Below are 21,949 nucleotides of genomic sequence, written 5' to 3' on the forward strand. Positions count from 1 at the left end.
TATTGTCCAACACCGTAAACCGGTGTTCCATGAATTTACCAATATTCCGTTCAATGCGTTTATCTTTTCTCGGTAAGAAATGGTTTTTCTGTTTCTCTTGGATTCTTTCTTGGAATTATCTGAAATTATTTCTTTTTATGTGGATGGCAATTTTAATTCGTTACTTACTTTACGATCTTTATCTCGAATATTTGTTTTTTAATATTTAGTAATTTTATTTTTCGCCGAAAAGAGAAATTTTCTTGCCACAAGAAACGATTATTTTGGCATTTAAATGACGGTTCGTTTTCGTATCCACCTCCAAATGTTATATATTATACATCGGGACAAAACAAAACATTTATATCAAATATTTTTTTTTTCCTCTTCTGCCAAACCAAAACAATAATAAAAATAATGATAATAAATTTTAACTAAAAATTGAGAAGCGAAATCGATAAACTGCCCGGTTTTGTCATGAAATTTTATTTTCGTCTTTTCAACGACTAAAAATTTATAAAGAGATTGAGTGATGTTTATGCCGGGTTTTTGTTTATTTTCCTCCTATCTTATTCAATCAGCAGAATTAGACACAAAACCGAAAGTAAAAGGACTTGAATTTGGGATCAAACTGTAGCTATGTGCTTCTTCTGTTGTTGTTTTAAGTGCACGCAGACTCTGATTGGGCATCCGTATAAAAAAGCATGCCAATCGTGTCCATCTCGTCTTATCTTTTATTTTTATTCAGGTTTTTGTGTATCTAGCTTTTCATTATTTCGTGTATTCCTTCTTGCAGATGTGGCTTTCTGATCCAGAAATTGGTTTCGCCACTGCGTCCCTGTCTGGTACTTTGTTTAAATGTCTTCTACCACAGTTTTGTGTCGACTTGGAGGCTTTTAGAGTGAAATTTTGGTGGATGGATTTTATATAATCGGTGGCACTGTTCTTAGGTGGGCATCTGAATAAATCTCACCGTTTAACACCTGGACCCTGGGTACCTGTAACAGAGTCCACTTTGTTGCCAGAATTCATGCCAAGTCTCTGGCCTGAGAATAACTTTTATTCTTTCTTCCAACCAGTCTCAAAGGCACCAATAATGGTCATGAGTGTTGCCTTCTTATTCAATTAGGCCAACAAAAAACAGTGTCACACTTCCACTTCCAATTAAATATGTACCAGTCAGGTACCGGGGTTGATGTGATCAACTTACCCCCCTCCCCCAAAATTTCAGGCCTTGTGCCTTTAGTAGAAAGGATTGTTATTATCATAATATAATTCCTTAATTTTAATTTCAAATTTCTAATCCTGCTGCATATATTATAACGAAATGAATATCTCTTTTGTAATGACTGTGGTCATTTGGAGAACCACGTGTGTATATTGTATTTTCTGTTGTTTATTCCAGCATTGAGAATGTCATATCGGGAAAGAGGTCGCCGATCTTTTGATCAGGGATATGATGGAGGAAGACACGGTGGAGGTGGCCATGGAAGAGGGGGTCGAAAGTACCAGGACTATGACAGCACTGACAATGGTATGTGTGAGAGAAGAAATTTTTTAAATGTTTTATTGAAGATTTAATCCACTGAACAAGGCCAGTGTCCACAACTTTTCCCAAATCTTAGATATCCAGTGGAGTCGTATCGGATTAATAATAACTAAATCATTGCTATTAGTGGTCAGACTTCAACTGTATCATATTCCCAGGACCAAGGGAAAGGATTTGGGCACTGGCCTTGCTCTCTGGGTTTGAAACTGAATCCAGAAAACATTAACCCTTTAGCATTTAAACTGACCATATTTGGTCCAAATATTTTATCTGTTTTATGTTCAAACTGGCCAGATTTGGCCTCTCATACCAATCCTACAATGTCATTCTGAAATAACCTATTACATCATTAAAATTTCAAAGCTGTGAGATAATACATGATTAATTCTAAACAATGTGAATAAATAATTATTATATCTGACAGAGTAATCAATGCTAAAGGGTTGAAAACTTATCTGGAAATAAATAAGCACCGAGGAGAAGAAAGCAAAAAAAAAAAAACACAAACAAACAATACTGCTTATCTTTTATTCTTTTGCTTGTTTCAGTCATTTGACTGCAGCCATGCTGGAGCACTGCCTTTAGTCAAACAAATCGACCCCAGGACTTATTCTTTGTAAGCCTGGTACTTATTCTATTGGTTTCTTTTGCTGACATGCCAGTTCCTGTCGAACCGTCCAACCCATGCCAGCATGGAAAATGGATGTTAAACGGTGATGAAGATCACACACACACACATATATCTTTTACCTTTTACTTGTTTCAGTTGTTAGGCTGTGGCCATGCTGGGGCACCACCTACAGACTCGATTTTCTACTTTTCCTTGCTGTCACGGCTGAAACAAGTTGATCACAACCCAACATCTCTCCATTCATCATTGTTTCCTTTAAGAGGATAATCCTGAGATTACCCCCCCCCCGCCATCACTTTTACCCACATCTTCCGTCATTCGCTCTGACAGCCTACTTCTACCTTGCAACATTTCACACTTTTCTGCCCCTTCTACACGTGCCCCCTCTTTCTTGTACATTTACGCTTTATATATTTCAGGAAGAGGTCGTAAAAATTTCGACCGAGGCTTTGGTGGGAATCACATGAGAGGCAATCGAAAACATAACGACCAAGGCAATAATGACAGTGGTATGTTGTTGTTGTTGTTGTTATGAACTTCACACAGCATGGTGGTGTGGGCATGAGAGAGACTGCACTAGATGTTTAATAGCATCATATATCCTGCTTTGTCTTTCTGCTTCTTATAATAATCCCTATAATAACTTTTTCTCAAATCTGTCTGTCTGTCACATAACTTTTGATTTGGTTTGCACCTACTCACCGCTTTTTCCTTCCTTCTAGAATGTATGTATGTGTGTCTATATATAGGGGAAGAATTCACAAAAAAAAAAAAAAAAGACGAAGACAGGTGGTGTAGACAACAAACAGATGTATTAGTATAATGCTCGGGAAGTGAAAAAAATTTTTGCTGGGCAAATTCAGTTTTTTCTCCCGTTTGTAGTTTTTTTGTATATAATGTTTATAGAAATAAAAACAGTAAAAAAACTAATATAAATATTTTGATCTATTAACCCTTTCGATACCAAACCAGCTAAAACTGCCTCTGGCTTTGTAGTACAAATGTCTTGTTTTCAAAATTTCTGAATTAAAATCTTCCACCAAACCTCAGACACAATTTATGTTCCTAACACTAGCTTAATGATAACTAAGTTATTTTATTAAATTCTTTGTTATATTTAAAATAAATCGAAAGAAACACAGAGCATCTCAACAGAAATATGGTAGCAAAATGGTTAAATGTCTCTTTTATTTCAATATTGTTTTATCTTCTTTTACTTAATTTTTTTCCTGCTTATATACCTATATTCAAACACAATATTACTTATTCCAGGCATAAAACAACAGGCCATGTACTAGTATTAATAACCGTAAGTTCAGCACAAGGATAATAATTATGCAGGGCAGAGCTTTGTCAAGGCAAACTTGACCTTAGCAGGATTTGAACCCAGAATGGGCTGATGATTTTTACTCACATTATTTTGAATTAACCATGCATTATCTCGTACCTTTGATATTTCATTGATGCGATTGTTTTCTTTTAGAATGACGTTGTAGAGTAGGTGTGAGAGGCTGGATCTGGTCAGTTTGAACATAAAATTGGTGGAATATTTTGGCTGGTTTAAATGCTAGAGGGTTAAACAAAACCTGATCAAAGACAATAGCTGGAAACACGAAGAAACAATCACCTAATTTCATTCGTTTCTTTGATAGCAGATAATGGTCCTCACAGACATCCGCCTGGCTTGAAAGGGAAAGAGATTGGATTATGGTACAGTCGACGCAGTCGGGCCAAAAAGGAAATGCAAGACAAACAGCAAGTATGACCTCCTCCCAACATTTTTCCTTTTTTTCTGTTTAAAATTCTTATCTCCTTAAGTGATATGTGTGCTTTTTAAAACCAGTCTCTCTCTCTCTCTCTCTCTCTCTCTCCTTAATAACTGATGTCTCCCTGTCTGTGTGTCTCCTTAACCAATTTCATTCTCTCCTTAACAGCGTCCATTGATAAAAATGGACAGTCGGCAGGAAAATAACATCCGGGACATCTTGGATCAGTTTGGATCCGGTCCATCCAGCAGCTCCCACCCTCATCAGTACCACCCCAGTTCTCACCACACCACCAGCATCAGGGATTGCCGTGACAACAACAGAACACAGAAAACCTCGTCGGACGACTGGTTCAACATGGATTCAGCCCATGAGGAGGAGACCAAACCCAACAGCAGTAAGTCATTGGAATCTCCTGTTTGGCACACCTCGCCTTCAAGAATCAAGGAAAATGCTTATAACAAGGACAGCAACAACGACGAGGATGAAATTGGTCATGATGACAATGATAATGTTGAAATGTCATCGCAGTTGACAGAGAGAACCAACAGCTGTGACATATTGGCTTCTGTCACAGAAGTGATGAAGTTTTACAAAGAAGAAACCGATTATGGAATTGATCCAACATCAGATGACTTTGGTAATTGTTAGACTGCCATTTTTTTTGGTTTTTGTTGTGTTTTTTTATGTTTCTTTTTTTTTCCCCTTCTCTTCCCCCCATTTTTCTGTCTTTTCATATCTTTCTCGCGATACCAACCTATCTCCAGTTGTCTGTTGTGGCATGGTTTCTATGATGGGATGCCCTTCCTAAGGTCAACCATTTAACAGTGTGCTGGGTGCATTTACACAGCACCTACACAGGTGCATTTACGCAACACCATCACAGGTGTGTTTATGCAGCACCAGCACAGTTGCTTTTTATGTGGCACCCACACCTGAAAGGATAGGCCTGTATGAGTAGAAGACAATGATTTTACTTCCTCATCCTTCCTCTTCTTCCTCCCCCTTTCTTCTTCATTCCTCCCCACCATACTTACACTCCCCCCCCACCTTTTCTCAATATTTTTCCTTTGGTTATTTCAGTGCCAAGTTCCAGTATCAAACACAATCCCTTGCTGGATGCAGCATACCAAAAGGACATCCAAGAACGGTCAAAGAGTGCCAGCTACCAAAAAATGCTTCAATTTCGGAAGAAATTGCCATCGTACGACATGAGAAAGGTTAGCAACACTTTGGAACATTTTACCCACCACCACCACCAACTCCTTTTGTAGGCTAACCACTTACACTTTTTTCTGCAAAATAGGGGTAGTTTATCCTGTTCAGGTTATATTATTAGCATTATCCTGCGATTGAGAATTTAAAAATCACTTCTTTAACTTTCTAAGACATCTCAACGCTTCTAAAAGCAAACTTTGTTTGTTTGTTTACGTTTATCGTAATTTGAATTTTTCCATAAAATACTATCTGTAATTCTGTATTGACTCAAATGCAAAAATGGTGTCACTCAAGAAGGACTTCAGTTTGAACAATTTTCATGGTGTTCCATACTTAGATGCTTTTATTAAATTCGTTCAGTTGTTAAACATAATTAAATCTTGGAATTAAATGGTTTTGATTTACTGTCAGGTGACTTTTGACCAGTCCTGTATATTTACTTAAAAAAAACCCCCCAAAAACATTGTATTTTTACAGGAACTTGTAGATAAGATTGAGAACAACCAAGTGGTGGTCATTAGTGGAGAGACTGGTTGTGGTAAAACAACTCAGGTAAACAATGCTTTCTGTCTTGTTTGATTTCTTGCAATGTCACTATTGTAACTGTGTGTGTATTGGTTTGTGTGTGTGTGTGAAAGTTGTGAATTTCTGTGTGTGTGTGTGTGTGTGTGTAAGTTGTGAATTTATGTATTTCTGTGTGTGTGTGTGTGTATGTTGTTACACTGCTGCTTAATTCTTGTTGAAATTCACTTGTAATTCACACACACACAGCACGGAAAGGATTTTAGTGATACCTTAATAATGATAATAATAATCCTTTCTACTAAAGGCACAAGGATACATTTGTTCATTCATACCTGTATGCCAATTGCAGGTACCTCAATTTATCTTGGACGACTACTTAGAACGCGGAATGGGTTCAAAGTGTAGCATCATCTGTACACAACCTCGCCGAATCAGCGCCGTTTCTGTAAGTAAATAATTCCTCTCTCTCTCTCTCTCTCTCCCCCTCTCTCTTTTTTGTCATGGAGACCTTCTCCAAAACACTTCTTCCTCCAAATATCGCCTCATTTCAAATACATATTTTGCTTAAAACAGTCTTTATAACAAACCACTAATGAAGCAGTTATGTAGTTGCTCATTCTGTTAGAAATAGAAGCTAAATCTCCCTCATATCACATTTTATTCTTGTGGGACGTAAACACACCACCACCACCACCACCATCATCACCATTCTGATTGTATTTCTTCTGTCTCCTTTTTCTTTCTGTGAAGGTTGCTCAAAGAGTTGCCGATGAACGTGACGTAGCATGTGGACAGGGCAGCGAAGTGGGATTCCAGATTCGCTTGGAAAGGTTCGCTTCTTCTCGTTTGCTTCTCTCTTTGTTCTTTTATTCTTTTACTTGTTTCAGTCGTTTGACTGCGGCCATGCTGGAGCATCGCCTTCAGTCAAACGAATCGATCCCAGAACTTTATACTTTGTACGCCCAGTACTTATTCTATCGGTCCTTTTGCCGAATCGCTAAGTTACGGGGACGTAAACACACCAACATCAGTTGTCAAGCGATGTTGGGTGGGTGGGGGGGACAAACACAGACACAAAAATATATACATATATATCTGTATATCTCTCTATCTATCTTTCTTAGTCTGCTTATCTCTCCCTCCTTCTCCCTTTCTTTTGATAGCTTTCTCTCTCTCTCTCTCTCTCTCTCTCTCTCTCTTTCTTTCTTTCTTTCTCTCTGTTTCTTTCTTTCTCTGGTTGACATCTGAAAACAGATGATGAGGATGATATATTTATTCCTTTCTTTTCTCTTCCCCTCACCCCTCACAGGGAGCTTCCACGAGAAAGAGGATCCATACTGTTCTGTACGACTGGTATTGTTCTGAAATGGCTGGAATCTGATCCGTAAGTTGACTACACACTTGCATTCTACCATCACCACCACCACCACAAACACTACAACCACCACCACTATCACTGCTACATTATCACCACGACTACCTCCACTGCTATTACTAACTAACAATGCCGCCACCCCCAAAATGTAAGATGAGATGGTCGTGCTTGGAATGCCTCAGTTCATAACAAAAAGAAAGAAAATCTACTGCAACTCAAGCTAATGAGAAATCTATGTGTGTCCACTCGACCTGCTAGAAATAGTTGCCAAATCTCCCTCAAATCAAAGAAGTGTTATGTTAAGAAAGAGAGAACACATTGGATAATGTAGATTTACATACACACCAACTATAGTAAAACAAATGGGATGGTCATAGCAGGAACGTTTAGGGCTGACCTCGGGTTAAACAACAACCACAACATTAACAACAACCACTTCAGAAGTTCTCCGTTGACCCTTGTGTTGGTGTTTTTCTCTGTTTCCAGATCATTACTCCGTGCCTCACACATCATCCTCGACGAGATCCACGAGCGGGACCTTCTGTCTGACTTCCTCATGGTCATCATCAAAGACCTCTTGGTCACTCGGCCGGACATCAAAGTGATTTTGATGAGTGCAACCCTCAACGCTGAAATGTTCTCCATCTACTTTGGTAAGTTGCCCAACAGAAACCTACCTTAATATTGTGTTGTTGTATCTCAGGCAACGTAGTTACGGCCTAGTACAGACCACAACTATGTTGCCTGAGATATGTCTTGTTTCAATTTGTGGCACAAAGCAAAGCAGGCCTTGCCGTCCACTCAAGAAAACATTTGAGTACTTAAATGATACTCAAGCAAACTGAGCCCTCAACTTGTTCCTTTGCCAAAAAGGTTTGCAAGGCACCAGCAGGCCTCAAGAGACACATTTGTGTCTATAGAACATGATTAATGCTTTATTTTACTAAGCCCTCATTTGTTGTTCACAACAAGAGAATTCATATATATATCTATATACATACAATGGGCTTCTTTCAGTTTCCGTCTACCAAATCCACTCACAAAGCTTTGGTTGGCCTGAGGCTATAGTGGAAGACACTTGCCCCAAGATGTCACACAGTGGGACTGAACATGGAACCACGTATTTAGGAAGCAAGCTTCTTACCACACAGCCACTATTGCCTCTCCTAAAAAAATGTATCAAACCTAGAATGTTCCTTGTATTTTTCCATGCAGAAAACGACTGAGTTAGGGTTTTTTGTTTCTTTGGTCTGTTTTTTTCTAGAAAGTCATTGTCGTCTGTGAGGTTGTGAAATTCTAAAGACCAAATTAATTCCTTTGGATTTTCTTTTATTTGTTTTTTCGTTGTTGTTGAATTTTATTTTGTTTCTTTTTTTGTTATTCCAATATTTTTTTTTAATTTTCACTAAATGTTTTGTTTTAATTATTTCTCTGCAGGTGGTGCCCCCATGATCAACATTCCTGGATTTACTTACCCAGTCAAAGAATACTATTTGGAAGACGTCTTAGAAATAACAAAGTAAAATCCTGTTCTTAGACAATTTCTGTGTGTGTGTGTGTGTGTGTTTGAGTTCAGTCCCACTGCTTGGTACTTTTGGCAAATGTCTTATAACTATAGCCCCAGACCAGCCAAAGGCTTGTGAGTGGATTTGGTAAATGGAAACTGAAAGAAGCCCATTGTGAGTGTGTGTATTCATATTTGAACTTCTCTGATTTGTCAGTGAAGTGCAGACAGCAAACACTCTTGCATACATGCATACATACATGTATAAATACACACACACACATGGCTATGGTAAAACGTCTACTTGCTAACCACATAGTTCCAAGTGGTTGAGGCTGTAGTAGAAGACACTTGCCCAAGGTGCCACACAGTGGGACCAAACTCGGAGCCGTGTGGTTGGGAAGCAAGCTTGTTACCACATGGCTACACGAGTGTCCCAAATTTTCATTGCTTGAAACTGTTCACTGACAAAAAGTGGGGTCAGTGAAAAATGTTTTAAGGGAAGTTGACATTTTTGTGTCTTTCTGAAGGGCTACCTCTGGTCTTCCGCACTGCAATCACTTTAAGTTTCAATACATGATCTCTGTAAAGTAACCAGATGCTTTTCTGAATAGTTCTAACTGAAATTTTCCTTCTGCCTACCATAGTTATCAGCCACCTGAAGCCAAGCGTCCGAAATGGGGCATGAGAGGAATGGCTAATGCCAGGAAGGAAGAAATGGAAAGACAGCAAATGAAGGATTGGATTCGTGAGACATTACAAGGAAGGTATGGATTCACATCACCACATCTCGTTTAACCCTTTAGCATGTAACCCGGCCACATCTGGCCCAAATATTCTACCCATTTTATATTCAAACTGACCAGATCTGACCTCTCACACCTCCCTTATAATGTCATTGTACAAATAAACAATCACATCATTGAAATCTCAAAGCTATAAAATAATGCAGGATTAATTCAAGACAATGTAAGTAAATGAGCATTACTTTTGATTAGAATCTGAATGCTAAAGGTTTAATTAAATCTCTGAGACGAGTTAACAAGAATATATTTTTCCATAGACTAATTAATTAACCTCTTCTTTAGCAATAAAACATTGTTTTAATTATTTTAAATCTAATTAAATTTTTAGATATATGAGATGAGTCATTTACAAGATTATATTTTCCCACAAACTAATTAACCTGTTCTTTAGCAATAAAACATTGTTTTAATTATTTTATATCAACACTACATACCAATCGGTTTCAACTCTGATCATCATCAGTCAGATGTCTACATAAATTACAAGCTTTATTAGTGTTCGTCTCCTCAGTTATGAAAGATCTTTGAGGAACATTTGCTGTGCCCCCTACACTTTTCATTCCAGTCACTTCAAGAACATTCACTGCAGCTCTTCACATCAGCCCCTTCACCACCACTGTGGCCCCTACATCTACCATTTCTATTCCAGCTACAGCCCTGCCACCTGTCACTCCCTTGCTTCTATGGACCATAAATTCATTGATATCGAACTCGTTGTTGAACTTATCAAGCATATTTGCTACAAGAAAGAGGTGAGTGTGTAAATATAATGGAAATATCGATTTCAAATTTTGGCACAAAGCCAGCAATTTTAGGGGAGGTTGGGGTTAAGTTGATTACACTAACCCCAGTGTTCAACTGGTACTTATTTTATCAACCCCAAAAGGATGAAAGGCAAAGTTGACCACAGCAGAAATTGAACTCAGAATGTAAAGACAGACGAAATGCTGCTAAGCATTTTGTTCTGCATGCTGACAATTCTGCAAGTTCTCTGCCTTTAACATTATGTAAATATTAATACAAACTTGTTACCAGTTTGAATATGCTTGAGGCATTTTCAAATCCATAAGAAAGCCACCTCAAGCATTTGAACTTGTAACAGTGATGTGTATAAATTAGCAATGTCACCCCAGAATGTGAGTATATTTGACCCCACCCACTTCTAAAAGGAACTTTTAAGGGATGATACGAACCTCTGGATGAAACAAATAAGAGATAATTCTCCTCCTGGTTAAGAAGCTAGTCCTTCATTGCACCTGTCAAAGCTAATGAAAGACAGATCCCTTAAGCAACATCATGAAATACATCTCACTTGAAGTATTTCTGACAAATATGTAATCTCCAACCCATTCCAGCAAGGAACCTGGACGTTAAACCTTTTTTTTTTCTCCATATTTCTGTTGAAATACACTTTGTTTCAATTAATTTAAAAAATAACGAAGAATTTAATAAAATAACTTTATCATTATTAAGCTGGTATTTGGAACATAAATCAGCTTGATATTTTCATGGAAGTTTTTAATTTAGATCAGTTTAAAACATGGGACCCAATATTTACCTGGTATTACTTATAGCTTTATCTTCTTCAAGTTCCACCATTAAAAAAAAAAAAAACAATCACTTTACATTGGGTATTTCAGTTTAATACTTTGAAGATGTTATTTGATTTCCAGGATGGTGCCATTCTTGTATTCCTTACTGGTTGGGAAGAAATCCGAAAAACCAATGACCTCCTCAACAAAGATCCCACATTCAACAGCCGTATGTTTTGTTGGCCATTTTAATCTGTTTTGTTCTGTCCTTGTAATGTTGCTGTTATGTGTTTGTGGAGATGCCTGAAGGTTAGAAAACCGGGGTTGGCAGGTAGGGGAATAGTTTTTAAATTGCTTGACCAGTGGAGCAAGGGCAGAACTGATGAGCCCATTTTTTTTTCCAGGGCCTCCGTGAGTGGTAGGAAAGAGAGTGACTCTCAGATGGAAGCCCTGGGTTATGGGTACAAGAGAGAGAGAGTGATCCTTAGATGAGAACCCTGATTTACTGGTGGGAGATAGAGGGACCTTTAAATGGGAGCCCTGATGTTCTGGTAGGGGAGAGAGAGAGTGACCATTAGATGAGAACCCTGGTTTAATGGTGAGAGAGAAAGAGTGAGCCTTAGATGGAAGCCCTTGTTTGAATGTTTGCAACACAATGGACTCTAAAATAAAAGTACCCAAGGACCAGGAGTCATACCAAGTCTTCCGCTCCAAAACAGGAACGGAGTCCCTCTCATTGACTCCCACATGGTTTCTGTCCCCAGATTTCATGACTCAAGGCTCAAGATAGAAGACACCTGCCTAAGCTGCTGTGCTGTGGGATTGAACCTGCAACAACATAGTTACAAGGCAAACTTCTTAACCACGTGGTCATGTTTATGACTTTGGTGACACATGGAGGTGAATGGTGGAGGTGGGTGGTAGCAATGACATGTGGAGAGGAACAGTGGCGATTAATGTGGTGATGACATATGGAGATTAATTTGACCATGACATGTGGGAGTTTATGTGAGATTTGACAGCTATTTCTATCAGCTGAGGCAACCACATTGGGATTCTTATTTCCTTATTGCCCACAAGGGGCTAAACATAGAGGAGACAAACAAGGACAGACAAAGGGATTAAATCGATTACATCGACCCCAGTGCACAACTGGTACTTAATTTATCAACCCCGAAGGATGAAAGGCAAAGTTGACCTCGGCAGAATTTGAACTCAGAACGTAGCGGCAGACGAAATACCGCTAAGTATTTCGCCCGGCGTGCTAACGTTTCTGCCAGCTCGCCGCCTTGCGATTCTACCATGGGATTCTAACCATTGTTTGGTGTTTAGTTGCTACCAACACCATCAAGAACAGCAACAGCAACAACTAGAACTTCCTTCAGTAGAGCGAGGGAAACGAAGAGATTCACAGCAACATTTATTTGTATTTAATCCAAATCTCTCCCTTTTTTTTTTTTTTTGTATATATTTTGTCTCATTTTTATTTCCAGGGAATTTCCGCATTATTCCATTGCATTCATTGATGCCAACTGTAAACCAGAGAGAAGTGTTCAACCGACCTCCAGTAGGGGTTCGCAAGATTATACTGGCTACAAACATTGCGGAGACAAGGTAGGGCAACAATCGCGACGGTGGTCTCGTGTTATTTGTAACTTGCCTTCATTTTTTTTTAAAGCCTACCAAATGAAGTGGAATCGTGGCCATATTTGGAGTCAACTTTGTCTTGTAAGGTAGGTTGGTGATCTTGTCGGTGCAGGTGATACATGAAAAGTACCCAGAGAAGAATTGACAGTTTGGCCCCGGTGATGATGATCTTTTAAGTGCTAAGGGCCTGAACGGGTCTTAATCTGGCCCTAGTGATGATGATCTCAAATAATACAACCCATGCCAGCATGGAAAAAAGGGGGTTAAATGGTGAGGATATTACTCTTTTACTTGTTTCAGTCATTTGACTGTGGCCATGCTGGAGCACCGCCTTTAGTCGAGCAAATCGACCCCAGGACTTATTCTTTGGAAGCCTAGTACTTATTCTATCAGTCTCTTTTTGCCGAACCGCTAAGTTACGGGGATGTAAACACACCAGCATCGGTTATCAAGCGATGTTGGGGGGACAAACACAGACACACACACACACACATATATATATACATACACATATATATGACTGGCTTCTTTCAGTTTCTGTCTACCAAATCCACTCACAAGGCTTTGGTCAGCCCAAGGCTATAGTAGAAGACACTTGCCCAAGGTGCCACGCAGTGGGACTGAACCCAGAACCATGTTGGTTGGTAAGCAAGCTACTTACCACACAGCCACTCCTGCATCTCAAAATCTTTTTCTTGTATTCTTCTGTGTATAAGAAATAAAAATAAATAAAACCAAGCCATTTTCTCTTCTCTTCCTCTCTTTTTATTCCTCAGTATTACTATTGATGATGTTGTTTATGTCATCGATTGCGGCAAAATCAAAGTGAAACATTTTGAACCAGAGAAAAATCTAACGTCGCTTGAACCCCAACTGGTGTCCAAAGCAAATGCTAAACAGCGCCGGGGACGAGCAGGCAGGTAAGTAGAGGTTTCTTGCATCAGTATTAATAATGATAATGAGGGCAAATGGCTCAGTGGTTAGGGTGTTGCACTCGTGATCTAGCGATTGTGATTTCAATTCTTAGCATTGTGTTCTTGAGCAAAACCCTTCATTTCACATTGCTCTGCGATACATCGACATCTGATGCGTGGCACACCGTGCCTCTGTTCAGGCAAGATCGGTTTGATGGAAAGAGCGAGGTAATGTGCCGCACGAACACTTGATTGCTACAAACAAATCCTTTGTGCTGGTCGTTCGGTAAAAGCTGAACGCTCATGTGTCATCAACAGGAGAATCTGCCATTGTCGTCATCATTGCCGCCGCCATCGCCACTGCTGATGGTGCTGCTGCTGCTGTTTTGTCTTGCATCCTTTCAGGGTTGATTAAATAAATACCAGTCAAGTTCTGGAGTTGATATGAATGACTAGCACCCCCACCCCCCAAAAATCTCAGTCCTTTGTACCTATAGCAGAAAGGATTATCATTAAAATGGTAAACCAGAAGAATTGTTATCATGTTGGCCAAAGTGCTTAGCAGTATTTCTTCCGGATCTATATGTAATGCGTTCAAATCCCTCTCAGGTCAACTTTACATTCCATCCCCTCGAGGTTGGACTCATTTTGTTTTTTTTTTATTGTCTCCTACTCTAAATGAAAGCTTGTCTTTCATACCATGTATACACACCAGCCCTTAAAATTCCCTTAGGCCTTAAGAAGCTGCATTCTATCTAAAAGTTGTTTATCAGGTGTCGATCACAGGAAATTTAGAAATGTTTTTTGTGGTAGGGGTGGTGTTTTTATGCTACATGTTGGTCCTTTTGAACAATTATTGATTGCAGAATTTTCCCTTGTTTTATGTTTTTCTTGGTTCCACTGGAAGAGTGCAGCCAGGTGAGTGTTATCACCTGTATTCCACATTTACTGAGTCAATACTGGATGACTATCTCCTACCTGAAATGTTGAGAACACGGCTAGAGGAACTCTGCTTACAAATTAAGGTAAGACATGTAAAGGTGTAATCTACCTTAGGATTTTAGATTAACGAAGCAAAACTGTTGAGCAGATAAGGTTGGGGAATTAAGTTCTGCTCTTTTGGCATGGATTCTATGGCTGTAAAGAAACTCTGCTTACAAATTAACTCGTTTGATACCAACCTACTTGAGACTATCCCTGGTTAGTGATCTTAATTAAAACCTTCCATCAAAAAATATTAATTTATGTTCCAAATACCAGTTCAACCATTTAGCATTTAAACCTGTTGTATCTGGCCCAAATAGGCTACCTGTTTTATGTTCTAACCAGCCAGATCCAGCCTATCACACCTGTCCTTCAATGTCATTATAGAATATACAATCGCATCAACAAAATATCATAGTGGTTTCGCACCATTATCATTGAAACCACTCAATCTTGGAGGTGCCAGTGCTGTTATTAAGCTACTGGGGAAAAAGCTAGCGAATGTATAGTGAGACAGAAACAAACAAGACATTATATAAATACAACAGATGAAGAATTATGCATATGCCTTGTGCCAAAATTTGAAACCATTATTGTTATTATTATTATCATTGTTGTAATTATTTTTATTATTCTTTTTGCCAGTTATTGAAGTTGGGAAAAATTATTCCATTTGTGGAGAAAGCAATCCAGACTCCATCATTACAAGCATTAAACTCAGCCATCAAAATCTTACAAGACCTGGTAAGTTGCTGTAGTTCCAACCGTTATCATTAACATCATCATCATCATTCTCTCTTTTACTTCCTTTTCTATTTGAAACAATATAATCAGTCTGGTTCACATTCCTATCTGGCACCACCACTCTTTCTCTTTCCCTTCCGTTTGCTCCCTTCCCTTAACCCAGGGCCCACGTGGCCCTTGGGGGGGTCCACATAAGATTTTGTTGTTAGAATTTATGTGCAATAAAAAGCTTATATTTCTCATCATCAACATTTAACGTCTGTTGTCCATGCTGGTATGGGTTGGACAGTTTGACCAGGGCTGGCCAGCTGTAATGCTGCACCAGACTCCCGTCTGATTTGGCCAAGTTTCTACAGCTGGTTGCCCTTCCTAACGCCATCCACTCCAAGTGTGTAATTTTTACATGCCACCAGCACAGGTGGTGGCATGTAAAATGATGATGAGTGACTGGTGATGGTGATGGTGGTGATATACATTTTTAAAAAAGTTTTATTACATAATGTTGTTTTATTTTGTAGAATGCTCTCGACCAGGATGAAAACCTCCTGCCTCTGGGTAAACACTTGGCCCGCATGCCTGTGGACCCACATTCCGGGAAGATGATCCTGTTTGGTGCCATGTTTTGTTGCCTCGACCCCATCCTCACGGTTGCCGCCAGCTTAAGCTTTAAAGACGCTTTTGTTGTCCCATTGGTAAGTTGATCTATGTTGACCCAGCCATTGTTATCCCACTGATAAACCCATCAAAATTTGTGGGCCTGTGTCAGTGTGGCTTCAGGTTCAATTCCACTGTACATATATATAAACAAGTGTATACGAGAACATAGCTATGATATATTTTTTTACTTATTTCAGTCATTTGACTGCGACCATACTGGAGCATTGCCTTAAAGGGTATTTTTTTTTTTTAGTAGACTTACCCAAAGTTCCATGCAGTGGGACTGAACCCAGGACCATGTGGTTGGGAAGCAAGCTACTTACCACACAGCCACATCTGTTTTCTATATGTTTGTGTATTTATATTTATTTACGTTTTTTTTTTTTTATTAGGGAAAGGAAAAAGCAGCGGATCAACAGCGGAAGATGTTGGCAGAAGGAAGCAAGAGCGACCACATTATGTTAATTAACGCATACAAGGTAACGCTGTGTGTGTGTGTGTGTATGTGTGTGTGTGTGTGTGTGTGGTATAGTAGAGTGGCGAAGATGTTAGGGGCTATAACAAAAATGGGGCTGCATACTTTAGAGTTCTTTGTCTTTGTAGGGTATATCTGGCATTTGAACCTGACACTATGAGGTTGCAAATCAAACTTGTTTAAACAACAACACCTGTTCTCTGCTTCCAAAGCATCAGAAGATATCAATTGATTGATTTGTGTGTGGGAAGAAATCACCAATCAGTTGATCTGTGTGTAAGAGGAAGTTGGGAAATATGAATAAAGAATTTCTTGCCAAAATGAAAGAAAAAGAAGAAAAATATTTCTTTTACTTTTCAAAAGAACAAAAAAAAAAAGTTTTTTCCCTTCAACCTCATCCCACCCCCTTACAACTCCCTCCCTTCTTCCTACTTGCTGACCACTTACTTTGTTTATGTCCAAGACTGACCGATTTTTCAATCAAGAATCAACAGGAAATTACCAAATGTAATCTTAATCAGATGTTGTTGTTGTTGTCGTCAATGTGTGTAACCCTAACCCTAACCCTAACCCTAACCCTATCCCTTCCAGTTGGCCCTGGTTGAAGAAGGCGGCCAATTAGCAGATGTGAGAACGTCTGATAGATTACTTGATGCTAATCATTCCGGCTAATGCTCTCCAAGTTCAAATCTTACTGAAGTCAGCTTTGTCTTTCACCCCTCCAGGGTCAATAAATAAAATACCAGGCCCATACTGGGGTTGTTTTCTTCCTTTTCTCTCTCATTCTTTTGTATGTATCTGTCTGTCTATCTTTCTCTCCATCTCTCTCTCAGGGCTGGAGAAAGTCTGTAGCTGCACGTTATGATTACTCCTACTGTCACCAGAACTTTCTCTCTTTCAACACACTTAAGGTAAGAACTCTTGTTTTTTTTTTTTGTTTTTTTTTTACTAATTCCTCCTCTCAATGTATATATTTTGATGTAGTGTTTTATTTATTTTCCTTGTTTTTTTTTTTAATTTTTAGCTGCTGAAAGAGATGAAGGGTCAGTTTGCATCCTTGATCCATCAACTTGGCTTCATATCACAACCAAATCCATCAGAGAGAACTGCTAACAGAAATTCTGGTAGGCCCTTCCCCATTAGAACTTTGTATATATGTATATATGTATTCATTCGTTCGTTCGTTCATTCATTCATTTATTCAACATTTGCAGACGTTAATCCAGGCATGTTTTATCTCTCTCTCCATCTGTTTTCTTTCCTTATTCCTTTCTGTAGAAGAGCATAGGTTCGAAACATCAAAGACTCTCTCACTTTTCCTGAGCATCAAACAAATACACCTTGTTTGTTGTCCCCTCAACTTTTTCTGCCTTCTGATTATTTTTATACAATTTTGAACGATTATATGCATTCAATTTTTTTTCCACCTGGATTTACTGCAATGTTGGATTTTAACAACCTTATCGTTTATTGAGCTTTTAATTACTGTCGATTTAGTTTTTAATACATGAATTCTCTCTGCATCGATATAAAAATATGTGTGTGTGTGTTTATATCTGTGTGTGTTTTGTATTTTGTTTCAGATAACCTGGAGTTGATCAAAGCCATTATTTGTGCCGGTCTTTACCCAAACGTTGCCAAAGTACAGAAACCTTCAATGGGGAAAAGGTAAGTCAGTTCCACCACCATCTGATCTGGCAGAGTTTCTACAGCTGGATGCCCTTCATAACGCCAACCACTCCGAGAGTGGGGTTGTATGTAAAGTCGTTGCCCCAAATTTAATGTTTGTTCTATAACCAATGCTTCTTTATCTTTGTCTCTTTTATATTTGAGCCCTTATTTTGCAGTCCTATAAACCCTTTTCTTTCTGTAAAAGGAGACAAATATTATTTCTTGTTGTATATATTTACCTATATATATATGTATGTATCTATATGACGGACTCTCCCGTCAAAGATGACATACGAGCCTTTCAGCTTTTGCCGAACGCCCTGCACAAAAGATTTGTTTACAGGGATCGAATGTTATGGGCTGTACATTAGCTCAGTCTCTCCCTCCATCACATCGACGTTGCCTGAACAGCTGCATGGTGTACCATGTACCATGCATCGGGTGTGAAAGTGATCTCGGAGCAACGTGAAATGAAGTGTTTTGCTCAAGAACACCACACACCACCCATTCTAGGAATTGAAACCACGATCTTGCAATCATGAGTGCAACACCCTAACCACTAGGCCATGTGCCCTCTCACACATATATATCACACGCATGCACACACACACACCCTTGTATAACCACTGTACACTGTGTGTGTCATCCTATGTTATGTTTTACAGACCCACCTTACTACAGACCAAGATAGAGAAGAGGGTCTCTCTCCACCCGAAATCTGTCAATTCCACGGAATCAGTGTTTGAATCAAAATGGTTGATTTACCACCAAATGTTGAAGACGTCGGGGGTGAGTAATGCCTTGTTGTTGTTGTTGTTGTATTTGTGTTGTGAGGTTGGGGTTATTAGGCTATGGTTGTTGAGATAACATTATTGAAGTGGGACAGTGGTGGGGGTGTTAAGGATGAAAGATGGTGATGGTGACAGCATGTCTGTGCAGAAGGGTGAAAGGAGTCAAATGGGCCTCGACAGAGCGCAAAGGGCCTTAGCTAAACATCACAAGGCATTTTGCCTGATCTGTCGATTCTGCCAATCCACCACCACATCATCAACATCATTGTTGTCATTGGGTCGGACAGAGTTTAGTGGGGTATATTTTCTACAGCTGGATGCTTTTACTGTAGCCAAACCTCACCTGTTTCCAAGCAAGTATTTCCCTACAGCCAGACATGTTCCTACAGAAAGGCCTCAAACTGCAGGAAAACAAGGCATTACCACCAGTATCTGATACTTTATTTTATTGAACCCAAAAGGATGAAACATAAAGTTGACCCTGGCTAGATTTCAACACATAATGTAAAAAGGCTGTAGCAGCAGCAGCAGTAGTAGTAGTAGTAGTAGTACTAATAGTGGTGGTGGTGGTGGTGGTTGGAGTGGTAGAATGATGGTATTACTTCTTTTGTTTTTTTTTCTTTTTTGTTTGTTGTTATCTAGCTTTGTTTTTGGTTTTTTTTTTTATTTCTTTGTTAATTAGTTTTGTTAATTATGGAACTGTTGGTGTTAATTCTCTTTTTTGCAGATCTACCTCCATGATTGTACCATTATCTCACCCTACCCACTTCTATTCTTTGGTGGACCAATAGGCATCAAAAGGGTAAGTCTCTCTACTGTTGTCATGGCGATTGTGGTAGTCGTCGTGCTTATTGTTGCTATGGTGATTTTCTTGATGCGAATGGTTTTGTTGTCGTGACTGTTGAGAATCGGAGAGCCACAATGATGTAAAAAGACTCCTCATATTTGTCCCTAATAAGCATAACCCCCCCCCCCCCCACTCATTTCTTATAATCCTTGTAATTTCATGAACACATACACCACTACTGCCATCCAAGCATTTGAATTCTGTTCTTTGAGTCGATTCCTCATTCTTTCCGCCGTTTCCTTGCAGGATGGTGACCAAGACTGCATTACAGTGGATGAATGGATTGTTTTCCAGGCCTCTCCAAAGACAGCAGCTCTTGTGAAGGCAAGTATTTCTATCATCATCATCATCACCATCACGTATACGCAAGATTGCTAAGCATAATCATGTGGTTGAATGAGGAGCAGGGAGGATTACAGGTAAGATCACCGCCATCAATTTACCATGAGGAAAGTTTACCAAGAAAATATATCCTCAATATTTCGTTGTTGGATTTGGTTTGCAAGATTCTTTATGTGAGTTTGTGTATTGAAGCATATTTCGTTGTGTCTGGAGAGAGTCATTCTCTTTTAGTGCCTTATTATTTAACACACCCACCAGTAAAGTTTCCACTCATTTACTTATTTATTTTTCCTAAAAATTTTCGAACGGACAGAGTCAACGGCCATTGAAAAGATTGCAAGAGACAACAAAAATTAATCATTGCTAGGTAGGCATAATTAATTACATCATAGAGCACCTGACACTCACTCTGTCTCAAATTAGATATTTTAAATCTAATTTATCTGTTTATCTTTGCAAGTCACTTAGCACAGCAAAATGTAATATATTTATCAAATATATATATAAACATTATATTATGAATACTGTAAGAGGCACTGGTATGGCTGTGTGGTAAGAAGTTTGCTTCCCGACCACATGGTTCTGGGTTCAGTCCCACTACATGGCAACTTGGGCAAGTGTCTTCTACTATAGCTCCAAAGCCTTGGTAGACAGAACTGTAAAAAGCCCACCGTGTGTGTGTGTGTGTGTGTGTGTGTGATTTTCTTTTGATATTGCATAACTGATTATCTCCCTTTTCGATCAGGATTTACGCAGAGAACTGGATCAATTGCTCGAGGAGAAAATATGCACCCCGGGCCCCACCGATTGGGGTGTGAATAAGAAGGAAGGGGCCTTAATGAAGGCCATTATTGATCTTGTCATCCAGCCATGCCCATCACCACAATTTTAAGGTCAGTCAACACTTTTGTATCCACTTTGATTTATTTCTATTTTGCTCTCTTTTATGTGTTTCGGTCATTTTGACTGCGGCCATGCTGGAGCACCGCCTTTTAGTCGAACAAATCGACCACCAGGACTTATTCTTTGTAAGCCTTTTGTCTTTCATCCTTTCGGGGGTCAATAAAATAAGTACCATTTGAGCCCTGGGGTAAATGTAATCAGCTGAATCCCTCCCTCGAACTTTCAGGGCCTGTACCAAAATTTGAAAACAACAAGGCACCAAGCTGGCAGACTCATTAGCTGGCAGACTCATTAGCTGGCAGACTCATTAGCATGCTGGACGCAAAATACTTATTGGGCATTTTGTCTGTCTTTACATTCTGAGTTCAAATTCCACCCAGGTCAACTTTGCCTTTCGTCCTTTCAGGGCCAATAAAATGAGGGACCGGTTAAGCACTGATCCTCTGTCCGTAATCTTGCTGGCCTTGTGCCAAAATTTAAAACCATTATTATTATTATTATTATTATTATTAGTAATATTTCAATATTTTGTATTTTATTTTAGGGGTCTCCATTGTGAAGATGAAGGCCTTGGATCTGCAGATCTCATGTGAACAACACAAGCCTACTCAACTTAAAACTGTGTACATTTTCTTGTAAACTTGATAATAATAAATTTTAATGTTATCACATCTTTCCTTGTAAGGGTCATTTACCCAATATTTCTGCCGTTTTAAGGGCAATTCTGTGTTTGAAAAAATATCATCTTATTTGTATTTTAGAATACGTCATTTCATGTTGCTCTGCAGGTGGAAAAGTGGAAGGACCATAAACAGATTTAGCTGCTATTTCTAGTAGTTTTGATGATCTCATCAAAATTCTTCTTTTGTGGGTGCTAGAAAGGGGGTGAGGTAGCAAGAGAGATGTGGGGTGGGTGGGGGTTATGAAATAACATTTGATAAACATCGCCCTTCTCCCCTCTCTCCACCCACATCCCCCAGAGGACACATGAAAACAGAACAAGTGGAGAGATTGTGATGGTGCTTGTGGGGGGGGGGAGCAAGGGGAATTAAAATGAAGTTATGATTCCTCACCCACCTCCCCACAAAT

General features: G+C 39.2%; 1 protein-coding gene across 5 annotated transcripts; it reads left to right on the forward strand.

Moving 5' to 3' along the window:
- The first annotated feature begins 24 nt into the window (after positions 1–24).
- Positions 25–21,533, forward strand: LOC106870271 (ATP-dependent DNA/RNA helicase DHX36). Of its 5 annotated transcripts, none has more exons than XM_089340753.1 (29): positions 25–280; positions 1,385–1,513; positions 2,579–2,668; positions 3,812–3,918; positions 4,094–4,565; positions 5,009–5,145; positions 5,621–5,695; positions 6,018–6,113; positions 6,419–6,498; positions 6,978–7,052; positions 7,530–7,696; positions 8,481–8,562; positions 9,195–9,314; positions 10,003–10,105; positions 11,027–11,114; positions 12,379–12,499; positions 13,309–13,452; positions 14,354–14,471; positions 15,076–15,174; positions 15,693–15,866; positions 16,224–16,310; positions 17,140–17,217; positions 17,331–17,430; positions 17,890–17,974; positions 18,643–18,766; positions 19,496–19,570; positions 19,862–19,939; positions 20,703–20,850; positions 21,405–21,533. In XM_089340753.1, the coding sequence occupies exons 2-28, from the start codon at positions 1,393–1,395 to the stop codon at positions 20,847–20,849; spliced, it is 3,243 nt and encodes a 1,080-aa protein (XP_089196879.1). In that variant the 5' UTR covers positions 25–280; positions 1,385–1,392; the 3' UTR covers position 20,850; positions 21,405–21,533. The 5 variants fall into 5 exon arrangements, with proteins under 5 accessions (XP_089196879.1, XP_089196877.1, XP_089196878.1 ...); XM_089340751.1 differs by having other exon boundaries at positions 25–72; XM_089340752.1 differs by having other exon boundaries at positions 25–72; positions 3,815–3,918.
- Positions 21,534–21,949: the final 416 nt, after the last annotated feature.

Source organism: Octopus bimaculoides, chromosome 24 (assembly GCF_046866305.1).
Source record: "Octopus bimaculoides isolate indiv1 chromosome 24, ASM4686630v1, whole genome shotgun sequence".
NCBI lineage: Eukaryota > Metazoa > Mollusca > Cephalopoda > Octopoda > Octopodidae > Octopus > Octopus bimaculoides.